Raw genomic sequence first — 19149 nt, 5'->3', positions numbered from 1 at the left:
ATGTCCGTGAACAGCTTTTCCTGACAACTTATCACCTTGGAACAGTATATGATTGAAGTCCCCTACCATGGTGTACTTACTCTTTGGTGAAAGATATTCTGCTGGAGTTTCAGACATTGAGAAGAGCAGTGATTTTTGAGTAGAAAGAAGAGCAGGAGTGGGAGAAAAAAAGCAAAAGGAGCAGTATACTTCAATCAATACAGCCAACGCATTGCTAGGGTGCACTAATAAAAGTATACTGTCCAGATATGATACAGTCGTCTTTTAATATCTGAAGTGCTACCATGCAGAAGCTAGAACAAACCTGTTTTTGACAGTTCTAGAAGATGGGGACCAAACCAATGGCTTCAAATGTCAAGAAAGGAGACTTTTTTGACAAAACACATCTTCCTATAATTGGTTAAGTGAACGAACCCAGAGGGTGATTCTCCCCAATGCTTCCTCTTCTTCTTACTGGAAAAAAGTGATGAGTGAAATGCCAAACGGTTCTTCCCTAAGCCCAGTCCTGTTCAACATCTCCAACAATTCTCCCTCTGTACACAAAGCAGGGCATAGTGGACAAGCACACAGATGCAGAGTTGTCTGTTCTGCTCCACGGTCACACAAAGTGGGGAATTCTTTTAGGTTGTTGGAGCTCAGCCTGTAATTGTGTTTCAGGATCAGGGTGCTTTGGATATGGGGAGTGATGTCAATGAGTTTCAAGATGGCAGTGGTTTGGTCAATGATATTGATGCAGGGAATGAACAGGAGATCCCTGTTCAAAGTGTAGTTTCCCATGAGAATGTCCCTGAGGGGCATGGGGATGATGGTGTACTCCCTGAATTGCTACCAGAGAGTTCCCAGGATTTGGGGCTTGAAAACAACTCAGCATCTGTGGAAGTTAATGAGCAAAAAATGACAGCAGGAGATTAGTCTAAACAGACAAGCTGAACAGTGGCTTCGGCGTTCTGCCAGGTTCCAACAGAAAAAGATAAGGGAGTCTCAATTAAAGCAAAACCAATTTCTCAGTGCTTGGGATAGCTTAACGAGGGGATAAAAGGCCCAAGTACGGGAAATGTAGCCAGATGAAGCATTGTTTGGAATCAAGTTAAGTTCTAGTCCTTGTCTCATGGAAGCTAGTTTGGAACATTCATAGTTAAGTATTTCTTGTTTCATGGTTTTGAATCTTGGATTTTATGACTACATACTCATGCCTTGGATTAATGTTTCCTGGTTTTTTGGATTATATTAGAGAAGTGTGGACTTTGTTTTCATGGACTTTGCTGAACATTACCCTGGACTATTTTGTTTCTGCTTATCTTCTTACGTAATTGGATTTACTTATTTCTTTAAAGTGGTTTTTACTTATCTTCAATAAAAGGATTGTTTTCCTATTCAACGTGTGGTGTTTAACGTCAGAGGGCTTTTTCTGCCCTGGAGTGCAACATAGGTAGTGCCATTTTGTCAGGTTGTCTTTTGATCTGCCCACTCCACTTCTGAATCTGTTCAGGGACTTCTAAGTTGCCCATTCTTGGTTTGCCCCTGGAGGAAGACCCTCATGGGGGGCCATCCAATTGGGATTTCCTGGTTTAGCTGCCCAAAGGGATACTCTTAATATTTCTAGGGAGATGTTAAGAGGAGTGGTGGTTCTCATGAAGCTTTCCCTTGATTTGAGTCTACTGGGAGGAGGCTGATAGCCATGCAATGAGTGGCTTTCACAGTGTTCAACCTTATTTCTCTCACAGTTAGCAGCAACTTCCCATTGCACATCAGCTTGTAGAGTTTATCAACAGGTTTAGGTTTAAGAACCCATCCACATAGTCATAGAATCACTGAGTTAGAAGACACCACGTGGGCCATTCAGTCCAACCGCCTGCCAAGAAGCAGGAAAATTGTTTTGGCTTCAACTCCCAGAAGTCCCATCTACCTTGGCCAAGGAGCAAGGATTCTGGGAGCTGAAGTACAACACATCAGGCAGACTTGGAAAATATTGGACTACTGTGACCTGAACACTGTTAGTAGTCCCAGCCAAAGTAGACTGATTAAATCAATTGTTCGTGGAAGTCAACACAAAGATTTCATTGATTCTATGGGTCTACTCTCATAGGGAATAGCTTTGTAAATCTGTAGCAGAAGTTAGCATAGTGCAGCCTTCCAGATGTAATTAAATCATCTTGGAATAAACCAAGTTCACAACTTCCTGCAAATTCTGCAATAAATTTAAGGTCACCTGAAGAAATTGTCCACCCTTCCCCACTGGAAAACTCCTTCCCTGTCTAGCCGTAGATCCCACAAATCATATGTTCCTTTTGGAAAGCTTATGAATGTATGTTTCCTAAGCTGTTAGGGCAGCCATAATCTCACATTGGCTGGATATATAGATGTATAATATATTACGGCTCATGATGTATCTGGGGCCGCTGGAGAGAGGTATTTTTCACGGCTGGCTCGGATTTGGGGAAATACCCACAAAGCGAAGGTGGGGAGGGAATTCAGCCAGTCTCAGCCACACACCATTCTCTGCCAAAGCTTAGAATTAATTACTGGCTCCTATATTTATGTATATATTCTGTAAATAAGTAGCTTTTTCCTGTATCTCTAAGGGAGTTTCTACATGAACAGAAAAAGTCCCTTACTCATCCTGTAGTCACACAACATATAACTCCTTTAGCAGTGAAAGCACTTCTTTTAGTGTGTTCCTCAACTTACGGGTTGGGACCCCTGGGAGGGTCGCTTTGGGCAGAGAATGCTGAAGATCCCTCCACCTGTCCTTCTCTTCCTTTTTGGTGTTGTTGAACTACAACTCAAAAACAAACTAAAAAACAGAGGAATTCCTGACAGGAAATAATCAGGGCCAGCTAACACCTCCCAACAAAGGATTCCCTCAGGCAGGAAGCAGCCAGGCTTTGAAACTGCAAGGACATTCAGTGCTAATCAGTTGGGGACCCCTCCCCCCAGTAAGAGGGGTCGACCAAGGGCAAGATAGATGGGATCCTTGAAGTGACTGGCTTGACTCTGAAGGAGCTGGGGTGGTGACAGCCAACAGGGAGCTCTGGCGTGGGCTGGTCCATGAGGTCACGAAGAGTTGGAAACGACTGAACGAATGAACAACAGCAACATAATATAATATAATATATTGTATATACATATAATATTTATAATATTATAATGTAATGCAATATAATACTACTACTACTAATAATAATAATAATAATAATAATATGATATTATGATTATATATTTATATTACATGTAATATTACTAATAATATTACAATATAATGATATAGTACAATATAGTAATATTTAATAATAATATTTTACTATGCTAATAATATAATATATTGTATGTATATATATTTTGTAAGCTGCTCTGAGTCCACTTCATGGTGAGAAGGGAAGCATATAAATGTTGTAAATAAATAAATAATCAAGATTGCCAATTGCAATATTCACACCCGCCTTCAACAGACAAGAGCTCTTTCATCCACTCTGGTCATTCCACAGATATAAAACCCTTACTTGCCTAGTTTCTAACAGACCTCACAACCTCTGAGAATGCCTGTCATAGATGTGGGTGAAACGTCAGGAGAAAATGCTTCTGGAACATGGTCCTACAGCCCTGAAAACTCAAAACAACCCAGTGATTCTGGCCATGAAAGCCTTTGACAACACATACAGAGATTATGTTGGCTGAAGTCTATATGGTCCACAATGTTTTTAGTCACAACGGTTTTCCTTTGGGTGGCAAAAATAAGAGGACACCTCCCAATAAAGAAAAATGTATTTCTGTGTTGTTGCATTCCAACTTTTCTTATATTATAATGTAATGCAATCTTTGTTCCCATAGATCACTCCCAACAGGGGTCCCAGAGAAGGAGGGACCCGAGTGACCATCCGGGGAGAAAACCTTGGTTTGGAGTTCAGAGACATTGCCTTCCGAGTCCGAGTCGCTGGCGTGGAGTGCGAGCCCTTAGTGGACGGATACATCCCAGCAGAGCAGTAAGTAAGGGCTGCAACCCTAGACAAGGGCTTCTGCTCTGGTGTCCAGACCACCTCACAGCCCCCAAAGCAGGCAAAACCTCACCTAGGGACAGTCGATCATCCTTCCTAGATATTTGATTCTCAAGAACAGTGTCAAGGACCCTAAATTGGCTTGGGCTGCATCTACAGCAGGCTTGGGCAAACTTTGGCCCTCCAGATGTTTGAACTTCAACTCTCACAATTCCTAACAGCCAGTAGGATGCTAGGAATTGTGGAATTTGAAGTCCAAAAAACCTGGAGGGCCAAGGTTTGCTCATGCCTGAGCAAACCTGTAGAACAATGGTTCCCAAACTTTGGTCCACCATGTGTTTTTGGCCTACAATTCCCAGAAATCCTAACAGCTGGTAAACTGGCTGGGATTTCTGGGAGTTGTAGGCCAAAAAGATCTGGGGACCCCAGGTTGAGAACCACTGCTGTAGAACAATGGTTCCCAACCTTTGGTCCTCCAGGTGTTTTGGAATTAAACTCCCAGAAATGTCAGCAGCTTACCAACTGTGGGAAATTGTGGGAGCTAAAGTCCAAAACATCTGGAGGACCAAAGATTGGGAACCACTGCTGTAGAATGAATGCATGACACATGGACTGTCATAGATCAATGCTATGGAATCCTGGGATTTGTAATTTGTAATCTCTGGCCAGAAGGATAGTAGAGGCCAAGATGAAGTACTTTGGCCACATAATGAGAAGAAAGGAAAGCTTAGAGAAGATAATGATGCTGGGGGAAATGGAAGGAAAAGGGAAGAGGGGCCGACCAAGGGCAAGATGGATGGATGGCATCCTTGAAGGGACTGGTTTGACTCTGAAGGAGCTGGGGGTGGTGACGGCCGACAGGGAGCTCTGGCGTGGGCTGGTCCATGAGGTCACGAAGAATCGGAAGCAACTACATGAATAAATAACAACAACAACAACAAACATAAAACAGTACAAAAGCTACTGCCTTTTCTAATGGAAGTTGTTTAGGATTGTGATTCTTGTGATATCTTTGTTTCCTTCCAGAATTGTGTGTGAGATGACTGAGGCCAAACTTAGCCAACATGCTGGATATGTGGAGATTTGTGTGGCCACGTGTAAACCGGAATTTATGGCCAGATCTTCTCAGTTCTACTACTTTACGGTACGTCTGTGAACTTTGCTTATAATTCTCCTCCCAGAATTCAAGATGCAAATAAGGACATTCAAAGTCTCGAAGGTCTTGAGATATCAAAACCTGAGGGAGAACTTCTCCCTGTCTATGTCTACTTGAGGACAGTTGAAGGTCTTGAGATATCAATATCTGAGGGAGGACTTCTCCCTGTCTATGTCTACTTGAGGACAGTTGAAGGTCTTGAGATATCAATATCTGAGGGAGGACTTCTCCCTGTCTATGTCTACTTGAGGACAGTTGAAGGTCTTGAGATATCAATATCTGAGAGAGGACTTCTCCCTGTCTATGTCTACTTGAGGCCTGTTGAAGGTCTTGAGATATCAATATCTGAGGGAGGACTTCTCCCTGTCTATGTCTACTTGAGGACAGTTGAAGGTCTTGAGATATCAATATCTGAGGGAGGATTTCTCCCTGTCTATGTCTACTTGAGGACAGTTGAAGGTCTTGAGATATCAATATCTGAGGGAGGATTTCTCCCTGTCTATGTCTACTTGAGGACAGTTGAAGGTCTTGAGATATCAATATCTGAGGGAGGATTTCTCCCTGTCTATGTCTACTTGAGGACAGTTGAAGGTCTTGAGATATCAATATCTGAGGGAGGACTTCTCCCTGTCTATATCTACTTGAGGCCTGTTGAAGGTCTTGAGATATCAATATCTGAGGGAGAACTTCTCCCTGTCTATGTCTACTTGAGGACAGTTGAAGGTCTTGAGATATCAATATCTGAGGGAGGACTTCTCCCTGTCTATGTCTACTTGAGGACAGTTGAAGGTCTTGAGATATCAATATCTGAGGGAGGACTTCTCCCTGTCTATGTCTACTTGAGGCCTGTTGAATGTCTTGAGATATCAATATCTGAGGGAGGACTTCTCCCTGTCTGTCTACTTGAGGCTTGAGGCCTGTTGAGAGGGCCCTTCTTTGTATCCCATCAATATCCTGGGGGCAATCTTCTCCAGGAGGTCATGGGATAGAGCTTAGCCTTTTGTGGCTCCTCAGTTATGAAATGCTCTCCTTTTAGAAGTCTGGCTGATCTCAGTGTTGCTGTCACTCCAGTACCAAGTTTTATTTATTCCAGTACCAAGTTTATTTATTCCAGTACCAAGTTTCATTTATTCCAAAATGAGCATGGTTTTATACTTTTTAAAGTCACTTTTAAAATACAGATTAATACAGACATGGATAAACTTGGGCCCTCCAGGTGTTTTGGACTTCAACTCCCATCATTCCTAACAGCCTACCTGGCTCGTGAGCAGTACGTGTGAAAAAGATCTTGGAGTCCTCGTGGACAACAAGTTAAACATGAGCCAACAATGTGATGTGGCGGCAAAAAAAGCCAATGGGATTTTGGCCTGCATCAAGAGGAGCCTAGTGTCTAGATCTAAGGGAAGTAATGCTCCCCATGATCTATTCCGCTTTGGTTAGACCACATCTGGAATATTGTGTCCAATTCTGGGCACCACAATTCAAGAGAGATATTGACAAACTGGAATGTGTCCAGAGGAGGGCGACTAAAATGATCAAGGGTCTGGAGAACAAGCCCTATGAGGAGCGGCTTAAGGAGCTGGGCATGTTTAGCCTGAAGAAGAGAAGGATGAGAGGAGATATGATAGCCATGTATAAATATGTGAGAGGAAGCCACAGGGAGGAGGGAGCAAGCTTGTTTTCTGCTTCCTTGGAGACTAGGACACGAAACAATAGCTTCAAACAACAAGAAAGGAGATTCCATCTGAACATGAGGAAGAACTTCCTGACTATGAGAGCCATTCAGTAGTGGAACTCTCTGCCCTGGAGTGTGGTGGAGGCTCCTTCTTTGGAAGCTTTTAAACAGAGGCTGGATGGCCGTCTGTCAGGGGTGATTTGAATGCAATATTCCTGCTTCTTGGCAGAATGGGGTTGGACTGGATGGCCCAGGAGGTCTCTTCCAACTCTTTGATTCTATGATTCTATGTGAGTTGAAGTCCAAAACCCCTGGAGCGCCCAAGTTTGCCCATGCCTTGCTTAACCCATTGCTTCTAGTCTGCTTAAATTGGGGAATTATTCTTACATTATTATTTTTCATTGTTTCATTTTAAGTTTTAACAGTAAATTGTTGGAAATTTGTTGGTTCCATTGCTTTCACTTGCATTAGAAGACAATGGTAGGATTGAAATATTATTATTAATCCTTTTTCTTTCAATGTGCAAATCATTATAAGGCTGAATATACCCTCCTAGCCACCTCCCCAACTTCAATAAGCTTTTTCAAAGTTGTGAAGACAGCTGTGAATCATTAATATGCTGTTGCAACGTATCACCCAAGCTTGCCAATGATTATCACTTTTGTTATTTCCATTGCACCTCTAGCAATTTCAAGCTCTCTCCTGAGACTGGAAATGGGGACAAATATTATGGGGGGTGTAAAAAAATCAGCAAGATGGATGGGTGGCATCCTTGAAGTGACTGGACTGACCTTGAAGGAGCTGGGGGTGGTGACGGCCGACAGGGAGCTCTGGCGTGGGCTGGTCCATGAGGTCACGAAGAGTCGGAGACGACTGAACGAATGAACAACAACAAAAAAAATCATTACAGGCATTTCAAAACTACGTTAACCTGCTCCTCAACCAAAAGAAGCTCCTAGAGCAGTTTACCAAAGCCACTAGGTTTTGAATGTAAATAAGACATGACACAATAAGAAGAAAACGAATGGGAGGGAGGGAAAATAGATTTTATTTCTGAGTTGCAGAGGTATCAGCCAGTAGCACTATGTATCACGATTTTGTTCCTAGGTTATATAAATCTCATTTCTTAATTGGGACTATCACTTAAAAAATGACATAGAAAAAGGTTCTTGTGGGTTTTTTCGGGCTATATGGCCATGTTCTAGAGGCATTTCTCCTGACGTTTCGCCTGCATCTATGGCAAGCATCCTCAGAGGTCTATGCTTGCCATAGATGCAGGCGAAACGTCAGGAGAAATGCCTCTAGAACATGGCCATATAGCCCAAAAAAACCCACAAGAACCTAGTGATTCCAGCCATGAAAGCCTTCGACAAGACATAGAAAAAGTTTATTAAATTGCAAAAAACTTTTGCGGGACATCTTGCAGCACATTTTGACTATCTCAGTCAATTCAACAGAGCTTGTGGCAGCTACAAAAGCAAAATTTCTGAAGTAGAACAACTGCTTTCAAAATAAGCAGTTGGCTGTGGAGCCTCCGGTGGCACAGTGGGTTGAAGCACTGAGCTGCTGAGCTTGTTGACTGAAAGGTCGCACGTTCTAATCTGGGGAGCGACGTGAGCTTCTGCTGTCAGCCCCAGCTTCTCCCAACCTAGCAGTTAGAAAACATGCAAATGTGAGTAGATCAATAGGTACCGCTCTGGCGGGAAGATAACAGTGCTCCATGCAGTCATGCTGGCCACATGACCTTGGAGGTGTTTACGAACAACGCCGGCTCTTCGGCTTAGAAATGGAGATGAGCACCACACCCCAGAGTCGGACACGACTGGACTTAATGTCAGGGGACTACCTTTACTTTTAACTTATCACACAATTAAACAGGAAACAACACTTTCAAGCCAGGAACAGATTTTTTGGATGAACAAAATGAAACAAATGAACAAAATCTGGCTACCAGTATTAAAAAAACTCTAAAATTGCAACAGCACAACAACAGAGAGGAAACAAACAAGGACATCTAATCACCTCTCAACAAAGGTTTGCTCAAGGCACAGTCAGGCCATTGTATGCTAATCAAGGTGGTCAGTTGAAATATTCACACCTAGCTCCAGCAGACAAGGGTCCTTTGTCTCACCCTGATCATTCCACAGATATATAAACCCTTTTTCCTAGTTCCAACAGATCTCACTACCTCTGAGGATGCTTGCCATAGATGCAGGCGAAACGTCAGGAGAGAATGCCTCTAGACCATACCATATAGCCTGAAAAAACCTACAACAACCCAGACTTTTTTCCACTTTTGTTGCATAGCGTAATTCAGAAAGTTATAGAGATGGATCCAAGTGTACTAGAGTTGTAGTTGAGACGTCACACTGGCAATGAAGATCCACATAGTCAAAGCAATGGTATTCTGCGTAGTAACCTATGGATGTGAGAGGTGGATTGTAAGGAAGGCTGAGCGAAGGAAGATAGACGCTTTTGAACTGTGGTGTTGGAGGAAAATTCTTGGACTGCAAGAAGATCTAACCAGTTCATACTTCAGGAAATAATGCCCGACTGCTCACTGGAGGGAAGGCTATTAGAGGCAAAGATGAAGTTCTTTGGCCACATCATGAGGAGACAGGAAAGCTTAGAGAAGACAATGATACTTGGGAATATGGAAGGAAAAAGGAAGAGGGGCCGAACAAGGGCAAGATGTATGGATGGTATCCTTGAAGTGACTGGATTGACCTTGAAGGAGGTGGTGGTGGTCACAGCCGACAGGGAGCTCTGGCCTGGGCTGGTCCAGGAGGTCACAAAGAGTTGGAAGTGACTGAACGAATAAACAACAACAGAGTTGTAGTTTGGCAAGGCGGCAGCACTCTTTGTGAACAAAATCTGTCTACCATAGAATCATAGAATCAAAGAGTTGGAAGAGACCTCATGGGCCATCCAGTCCAACCCCCTGCCAAGAAGCAGGAATGTTGCATTCAAATCACCCCTGACAGATGGCCATCCAGCCTCTGTTTAAAAGCTTCCAAAGAAGGAGCCTCCACCACACTCCAGGGCAGAGAGTTCCACTGCTGAACGGCTCTCACAGTCAGGAAGTTCTTCCTCATGTTCAGATGGAATCTACTTTCTTGTAGTTTGAAGTCATTTCTCCTCTTCCTAGTCTCCCAGGGCAGCAGAAAACAAGCTTGCTCCCTCCTCTCTATGACTTCCTCTCATATATTTATACATGGCTATCATGTCTCCTCTCAGCCTTCTCATCTGCAGGCTAAACATGCCCAGCTCTTTAAGCCGCTCCTCATAGGGCTTGTTCTCCAGACCCTTGATCATTTTAGTTGCCCTCCTCTGGACACATTCCAGTTTGTCAATATCTCTCTTGAATTGTGGTGCCCAGAATTGGTCACAATATTCCAGGCATTACCAGTATTAAGAAACTCTAAAATCAAGACAGCAAATAAAGAACAGCATTCACATGGGAAGTTCAGACAAGAAACAAACAGGGACAGCTAGTCACCTCTCAACAAAGGATTCCTCTAGGCAGTAACAAGCCAGACCTTGAAAACTGCTAGGCCATTAATGCTAATCAAGGTGCCCAACTGAAATATTCACATCTACCTCCAACAGACAAGAGTTCTTTCTCCCACCCTGGACATCATTCCACAGATATATAAACCTCACTTGTCTAGTTTCCAACAAAGCTCACAACCCCTGAGGATGCCTGCCATAGATGTGGGCAAAACATCAGGAGAGAATGCTTCTGGAACATAACCACACAGCCCAGAAAACGCACAGAAAATCCAGTGACTCCTGCCATGAAAGCCTTTGACAACACAAGATTTCCATTCCCGCTGAGTGTTCCCTTGTCCCATCAGTACAAAGAGCAGGAATGGGGTTATCTGTAAACCCAGGATGTGGAAACTACTTGGATGCTGTCGGGATGAGCAAATGAGTCCAAACGTGCTTGTGTGCTTCGAGGAAACGACATGAATAATCACCAGCCTTCGGCAAGGCATCCCGCCTATTGTACCTGCTCATTCATTGGAGAGTTTAAACCTTTAATACAATCACTCTTAAAAGTGGAAGGGGAGAGGGAGAGGGACCAGAGGGGGCCGAGAGAAAACCCTTCATTTAAATGCAGATAGGGGCTTTTCACTCGGGACCAAGTGGAAAGTTTTTCTATTAAAATGCTAATGAAAGAAGAAACCACAACTCTTAAGATTTCTCCCTGAAAGGGAGACAATCCCTCATCATGCTTTGGTATCAGATAGGCCCTCCTAAATATGATGGGGCTTTTTCTCTCTCTTGATTTCTTTCAGGGCAGCAAAGAATGGTGGGCTTGGGCTGACGGAGTATTTATTTATTTCTATTTGTTTATAATAGATTCTCTGTTTCGCTCATTCCTTGTTTTCTCGACATGTCTACAAGGCACGGTTTAGTTTCAGTTAAAGAAAATGGGGAATCTTTGTATTTATGACTGAGTGAGTATGTAGTCTGGCTTTGGCTCCGTCATTAATCAGAATGGAGACTGAAGTCAAGATATCAGAAGAAGACTAAGGTCGGGTCCAGACTGTACCTTTATCCCAGGAGCTTCCATAGCAAACAGGAGAGTGGCCAGGTGCAGTTCCCTGTTAATGCAGAACCAATCGCTACAAAAGACAAAAAACGCAAGATTTCCAGGTGCGGGAATATAGTGGTTTTGAGCCGAATATGCAGATCTTCGCATGTTTTGTCCTCATGTAAGCCACACCAAGTCCCTTCGGTTAGATGTAGGCAGGGTACAAAAATAATGTTGTTGTTATTATTGCTGTTGTTGTTATGTCTGTGAAAGCCAAAACCAAGGTTACAGTAACATCTGTTATAGTAATCCAATATGCGAATGACAACGTCATCTGTGCACATTCAGAAGACCTACAAGTCATTCTAAACACCCTCGCAGAAGCATACAAGAAGCTCGGCCTCTCATTGAACATCGAGAAAACCAAAGTTGTCTTTCAGCAGGCACTAGCCAACCCCTCTGCAATGCCAGATATACAGCTTAATGATGTAACATTAGAAAATGTTGACCATTTCCGCTACTACAAAAGTCAACATTGACATTGAAGTACAACATCACCGAGTGCAGCATTTTTCCAAATGAAGCAGAGAGTGTTTGAGGACTGAGACATCCGTAGGGATACCAATGTGCTTGTTTATAAAACTATTGTCCTCCCAACCCTGCTATATGCCTGCGAAACGTGAACTGTCTACAGACATCACATGCAACTCCTGGAACAATTCCATCAGCGTTGCTTCTGAAAAATCCTGCAAATCTCTTGAGAAGACAAGCGGACAAATGTCAGCGTGCTGGAAGAAGCAAAGACCACCAACATTGAAGCGATAGTCCTCCGCCATCAACTCTCCTGGACCAGCCACGTTGTCCGAATGACCAATCACCGTCTGCCAAAGCAGCTACTCTACTCTGAAATCAAGAACAGGAAACAGAATGTTGGTGGACAGGAAGAGATTTAAAGATGGGATTAAAGCCTACCTTAAAAACTGTGGCATAGACACTGAGAACTGGGAAGCCCTGGCCCTTGAGCGCTCCAGCTGGAGGTCAGCTGTGACCAGCAGTACTGTAGAATTTGTAGAGGTACGAATGGAGGGCGAAAGAGAAAAACGTGTCAAGAGGAAGGCATGTCAAGCCAACCCCGACCAGCACTGCCTTCCACCTGGAACATGTGGGTCAAGAATAGGGCTCCACAGTCACCTACGGACCCACCACCAGGACACTGCACTTGGAGGACAATCCTACTTGGATAACAAGGGATCGCCTAAGCAAGCAAGTATTATGTCTGTATGTCCCTGCACTCATAAATGACTGGATTTTGTTTTATCTGAGTGTGTTCCTGAGTTTAAGATGCTTGTTCCTGATTGGTCAGTTCCTAAAAAGAAGGTAACATTTGAATAGAAGGCAGCCATTTCCTTCCTGACTGTTTTCAGTCAGCACTCTCTTCACTCTCCGATGTGAAAGTGGTAGTTAAAACCATTTGTCTCAACAGCAAGCCAGAGACAGCAGCCAATCAGAACTCCGGTTTCTGGCAGGCTCAGCCAATCTGTTGCAGACACATTATTTCCACTCAACCCATCACATCATGGTGTCTCTTTACAAATACCCACACTCTTCATATTTTTGCTTGTACTAGTGTGTGTAACATATCTACAATTCTTGGACTGTTTAGACTTGGCTGCCAGGAATCCCTAGAACTCTGTCTTTGATGCATACCCTTCTTGACCTTGGGCTATTTTGATGTTTGTTTGTCGTGTCAGGGCAACCAGACCATTGTATTACATTTCTAACAGAACAAAACAAACAAACAAACAGACAAAACACAAAATTTGCAAGTTTGGTAGTTGATTAAATGTCCTTTGACCAGTAGCTGGCCACTTGGAGTGCCTCTGGGGTTGCTGCAAGAAGGTCCTCCATGGTGCATGTAGCAGGGCTCAGGTTGCATTGCAGCAGGTGATCAGTGGTTGGCTCTGCTCCACACTCGCATGTCGTGGATTCCACTTTGTGGCCCCATTTCTGAAGGTTGGCTCTGCATCTCGTGGTGCCAGAGCACAGTCTGTTCAGCGCCTTCCAAGTCGCCAAGTCTTCTGTGTGCCCAGGGGGGAGTCTCTCATTTGGTATCAGTCATTGGTTGAGGTTCTGGGTTTGAACCTGCCACTTTTGGATTCTCACTTGCTGAGGTGTTCCAGCGTGTGTCTCTGTAGATCTAAGAAAACTATGTCTTGATTTAAGTCATTGACGTGCTGGCTGATACCCAAACGGGATGAGCTGGAGATGTCTCTGCCTTGGTCCTTTCACTATTGGCCACTACCTCCCTACTGTTTTGATGTGAATACTTCTTGCTTCCATGGCTTCTCATTCAAGACCCTTTAATCTTGTTTGGTGTAGAGAGCAGGACATCTACTCCCTCCCACCATGACCATGCATGATGGAAGGGAATTGCCCATCTCCCCAGACACCCTACAGAACTTCCTAGGAGTCCTCCAGAATTGTTTCCAAATGCTTGCTTCTGGAAAACTGGGCCATATTGGTGAAGATCTCCTTATGGTCTTTTCCTAACCTTCAACCAGCCACTGCAGGCCCAAGCTAGGGAACAAATAAAAGTATAAAGAACCACTTCAGTTTAGCCATCCTAATAAGCAAGAGTACTCCAGCTCAAGGCGCTATGTGTAAGGAACATGACAATCTCTCACTAAATTGATCATTTCTGAATGAGAAAGGCCATCTTGACATATCAACACAGTATGTTACCCTGTGGGATTTCTTACTTCCCTCACCAGAATCTGTTCTTGTTCCTTGCCAACGTTTGCATTGTTTTTCCAAAATTTCTCTCTGCAACACCAGTGACTTTGAGAAGCAGAGCGTGCACACACACACAGGCACCCACACACTACGCACACCGGGCACAGTAGGACCAAAAAGAGCTGAACAATCCACCTAATGCTTCTAATTTGGAAAAATACATGCTGCAAGGCAGCAGCTATTGTGATTTCGCTACACAATTTGTGCAATTTATGCGATTTCCCCCAAATTGTTGTTCCAATTTTGGAAACCCCCCTGAGAACAACAGATAATATTGTGCTGTTTTGAAAGTGAGACGAAAAATATGACATCTTATGGATGTCCCACTTAAGAAGGAGTTGGACATTGTATTGTCGAAGGCTTTCATGGCCGGAATCACTGGGTTGTTGTAGGATTTTTTGGGGCTATATGGCCATGGTCTAGAGGCATTCTCTCCTGACGTTTCGCCTGCATCTATGGCAAGCATCCTCAGAGGTAGTGAGGTCTGTTGGAACTAGGAAAAAGGATTTATATATCTGTGGATTGACCAGGGTGGGACAAAGGACACTATCTCTGAGGATGCTTGCCAAAGATGCTAGAGCTAATCACCTCACAACAAAAGTTTGCTCTAGGCACTGTCAGGCCATTATATACTAATCAAGGTGGTCAGTTGAAACATTCACACCTAGCTCCAGCAGACAAGAGTTCTTTGTCCCACCCCGGTCATTCCACAGATATATAAACCCATTTTCCTACTTCCAACAGACCTCACTACCTCTGAGGATGCTTGCCATAGATGCAGGCGAAACGTCAGTGGAAAATGCCTCTAGAACATGGCCATATAGCCCGGAAAACCTACAACAACCCAGAGTTGGACATTGTTTTTCATTCCTACGTTGTTAACACTCTATTGGTGGGGAGGGGGTGTTCTGGCTCCTATTTCCAGAACAAGACAGAAGATAGATAGACAAACAGACAGATATTGCACCAAACTTTGGAACTCCCTTCCAAGAGAGACCAGGATTGGCTCCTGTGGATAGTTCTGTTTTGGTTGCATTGAAATCCACAACCAGAAAATGAACTTGCTTTTAGGATGTGTAACTACTCGTGTAGAAGTCAACCTCATGTATAACTCAAGGGCAAGTTTTGGGGCCAAAATTAAGGATTGTGATATGATCCATGGATACGCCAAAGGTCATTTCATGGACCATTACATCCAGACTCTGTGATCTTTCCTGATTTTTATTTATTTACTACATTTGTATACCGCCTTTCTCAGCCAGAGGCAACTCAAGGCGGTTCACAGTCGGCAGCGATTTAATGCCATAACAATATCAGGGTACAGTTAAAATCAATTATAAAAACAATTCAGCATTACAAATGTAATATAAAAGAACAATAATATCTATAAAACAAAGTCCTCGGCATCTCCTTACTGAAATCGTGGTCCTATTACGTCGGCGGTCATTCCATATTTATTTATTTTATTTATTTACAGTATTTATATTCCGCCCTTCTCACCCCGCAGGGGACTCAGGTCGGATTACATTGTACACATATATGGCAAACATTCAATGCCAATTTGACATACAACGTATACAGACATACACAGAGGCTATTTAACTTTTTTCTGGCCGCCAGGGGAGCTGTCGCTTTCATCGTCCATCTGCGACACTGATGAAGTACTTCCACATTCCCCGCATGCTTTTTGCTGGAGTGCTTTGCTGGAGTCTTTTTTATGGCCTCATAAATTAGTTAATTTAGCCTCCCCACACAAGGTGGTACCTAATTTTTCTACTTGACAGATGCAACTCTCTTTCGGGTTACAAAGGTCGACAACAGGCTACACAATTGGTTGGAAGCCCACTCCAACCTGGGCTATTCCATTTTCCATTTTCGTCAAATTATGCTCCAGTAGTAAAAGCTTGCTCAAAAAGGTCTTAACCATCTTGCGGAATGTTAGAAGGGAGGGAGCCGACCTTATATCCCTGGGGAGGGCATTCCATAGCTGAGGGGCCACCACTGAGAAGGCCTTGTCTCTCGTCCCCGCCAAATGCATCTGCAAAGAAGGCAGGATCAAAAACAGGGCCAAATGATCTTAAAGTCCTAGATGGTTCATAAGGAGAGATACGTTCAGAGTTTTTTCACAGTTCTTTTGTGCTTATGATTCCATTCAAGTTTTGCCCTTTTCCCTTTTTTGTCTTTCAGGTTCTAACGCTTTATGATTTAAGTCCAGATCAAGGTCCACTATCAGGAGGCACACAAGTCACAATCCGGGGCAAAAACCTAAATGCCGGCAGCAACGTCTCGGTGATGTTCGGGCAGCACCCATGCATTTTTCACTGGTACATCCCTAAGACCTCAGATCTTTTTTCAATAATGATGATGATGATAATAATAAATCTTTATTTACACCCTTCTTTTCTCCCACAAAGGGACCAAAAGCGGCTTCCAACATAAAATTAGCCTTTCTGACACTTCTTTGCTGAAGGCTTGCCTAAACAGAAAGGTTTTCAGCTCCTTTTTGAAAGAGGAACGAGAGGGTGCTATTTTAATTTCCTTGGGGAGGGTGTTGCAAAGGCTCAGAAGGGCCTCTCTCTCGTCGCCACCAACTATATTTGGGACATTGGTGGAAGCAAGAGTAGGGCCTCCCCTGATGATCTTAGTGATTGGACAGGTTGGTATGAAGATGTGCAGTTGGATAATTAAGTTGGACCTGAACCATTTGGGCTTTAAAGGTCAAAACCAGCACCTTGAATCTGGCCCAGAAACAAATTGGCAGCCAGTGAAAGTGCTGTAGCAGAGGAGTTGTGCACTCCCTAGGTCCAGTTTCCAAGTACTCTACAAGGGCAGCCCCATATAGAGCCCATTACAGTAGTCTAGGTGGGATGTAACTAAGGCATGGACCACCATGGCCAAGAAGGGCCTCTCAAGCTACAGTCGCATCCGGCACACATGTTTTCATTGTGCAAAGGCCCTCCTAGGCCCCCAGGCTTAGTGATCAGGAGGACCCCCAAGCTGTGGTCCTGTATTTTCAGGGGGAGTGTTACCCCATCCAACTCACTTGCCACCCTATACCCTGACCTGCCCTATGACTATCTTGTCTGGATTCAATTTCCATTCGTTTGTCCTCATCCAGTCCATTACAGCTGACAGGCACCGGTTCAGGCTAATGGAATGGGTATTTTAAATGTGTTCTGCTGCTTTTATTTCTGTTTTAAATTACTCTTTGAAGTTGTTTAGATTTTGTTGATAGTTTAATACTACCTCACTACCTCTGAGGATGCTTGCCATACATGCAAGCAAAACGTCAGGAGAGAATGCCTCTAGACCATGGCCATATAGCCCGAAAAAACCTACAACAACCTAGTTTAATACTATTTTAACTACAAGTTTTAGCTGTTTTAACGGTCTCTGTTTGGTAAAATACCTTGATTCCAAGTTTGAGAGAAATGACAGATTATAAATAAAGTGATAGGTGGGTGGTTCGACGGAGGGAATAAACAATAACAGCCAAACCTGGTCCCTCACAGTTGCTTCTCCTTCAAAAGGAAAATAGCTTCACTGCATAGAAAGGAGAAATGAGAATAATGTATCCTATTTCTTGGCTTTCTATTAGCCCTAGAACAGTAGAAAGTGTTTTTTTAATTGGATGACACTACCAAATATACTTGTACATAAGTCAACCTCGTGTACTCCAGACAACAGGGTCCAAATGCCATGAAAAACTACTGAGTGGCCTTCAGAAGAAGACAGCCTTAAAAGAAGGCAAATCTTGGCAAGAAAACCCTTGATAGGGTTGCCTTAGGGTCACCCTGGGTCAGAAATAACTTGAAGGCAAACAACAATAACAATGGGTTGTTGTAGGTTTTTCCGGGTTATATGGCCATGTTCTGGAGGCATTTTCTTCTGATGTTTCGCCTGCACTACCTCTGAGGATGCTTGCCATAGATGCAGACGAAACGTCAGGAGAAAATGCCTCTGGAACATGGCCATATAACCCGGAAAAACCTACAACAACCCAGTGATTCCGGCCATGAAAGCCTTCGACACTACAACAATAACAATGTGCATCAACAAATTCCAGCCAGTTCTTCAGCATTGCAACAGAAGCTAAGTTTGTGAGTATGAAGAAATTCACCCAGAGAGAACTGCTTTGTTTGTTCCATTCTCAATTATTGCTGTATGCCTGCAAGTCAATTTTGACTTATGGTGGCCCTGAGATGAACCTATCAAGTGTGGACTGAGTGTGTAACTTTCCCAAAATCACCTGGTGGGTTTTGCTGATCTCCAGAGTTGCAATACAGTATAATCCACTATACCAATGGTTCTCAACCTGTGGGTCCCCAGATGTTTTAGCCTTCAACTCCCAGAAATCCTAAAAGCTGGTAAACTGGCTGGTATTTCTGGGAGTTGTAGGCCAAAACACCACAGGTTGAGAACTACTGTTCTATACCATGCTGGGTTGATTTCATTTCCATTAACCGTGCATTAGGATGTTTAGTATCACATTTTGACTCCCATGTACAAATCTGAGTATTCTCCCAACCCTTTCCGTCATGAAGGAGACTCCTTCTTTGGAGGTTTTAAGCAGAGGCTGGATGGTCATCTGTCGGGGGTGCTTGATTGTGATTTTCCTGCTTCTTGGCAGGGGGTTGAACTGGATGGCCCATGAGGTCTCTTCTAACTCTAAGATTCTATGAGAAACACCAGTTAAAAATGTTGCAGGAAACTTTCAGAGTATCCATACTGTAAAGTTATAGCACTTTGGTACCACTTTAATTGCAATAGCTCAATCCCATGGAGTTCTAGGATTTGCAGTTAGTTGGGATATTTGCATTACCTACCTACAGCTCTAGAGCTTACTAGTAAAGATAAATTTAGGCACCTCAGAAAATTGTGAATCCGAAGACTCTGTAGAAAGGAACTATTGTAATTAATGTGATATCCAGGGGCTCTAATTACATAATGTGGAAACCTTCTTTCTCTCTGTATTGTCCTCCTTGACTTGTTT

The 19149-nt window shown here is 43.4% G+C and overlaps 1 protein-coding gene across 3 annotated transcripts in view; it reads left to right on the top strand.

Annotated features, from left to right (window-relative positions):
• The window catches only part of PLXNA4 (plexin A4), a 770557-nt gene that overhangs the window by 636573 nt on the left and 114835 nt on the right, over nucleotides 1-19149 (top strand). For all 3 annotated transcript variants that reach the window (XM_067469348.1, XM_060776421.2, XM_060776422.2), the window contains exons 13-15: nucleotides 3829-3980; nucleotides 5019-5136; nucleotides 16344-16480. In XM_067469348.1, the coding sequence (XP_067325449.1) occupies nucleotides 3829-3980; nucleotides 5019-5136; nucleotides 16344-16480 (407 nt within the window). The remainder of the gene's footprint in view (nucleotides 1-3828; nucleotides 3981-5018; nucleotides 5137-16343; nucleotides 16481-19149) is intronic.

Source organism: Anolis sagrei, chromosome 5 (genome assembly GCF_037176765.1).
Source record: "Anolis sagrei isolate rAnoSag1 chromosome 5, rAnoSag1.mat, whole genome shotgun sequence".
Lineage (NCBI taxonomy): Eukaryota > Metazoa > Chordata > Lepidosauria > Squamata > Dactyloidae > Anolis > Anolis sagrei.
The sequence above is the reverse complement of the archived record's forward strand: the minus strand, read 5'-3'. Positions and strand labels throughout refer to the sequence as shown.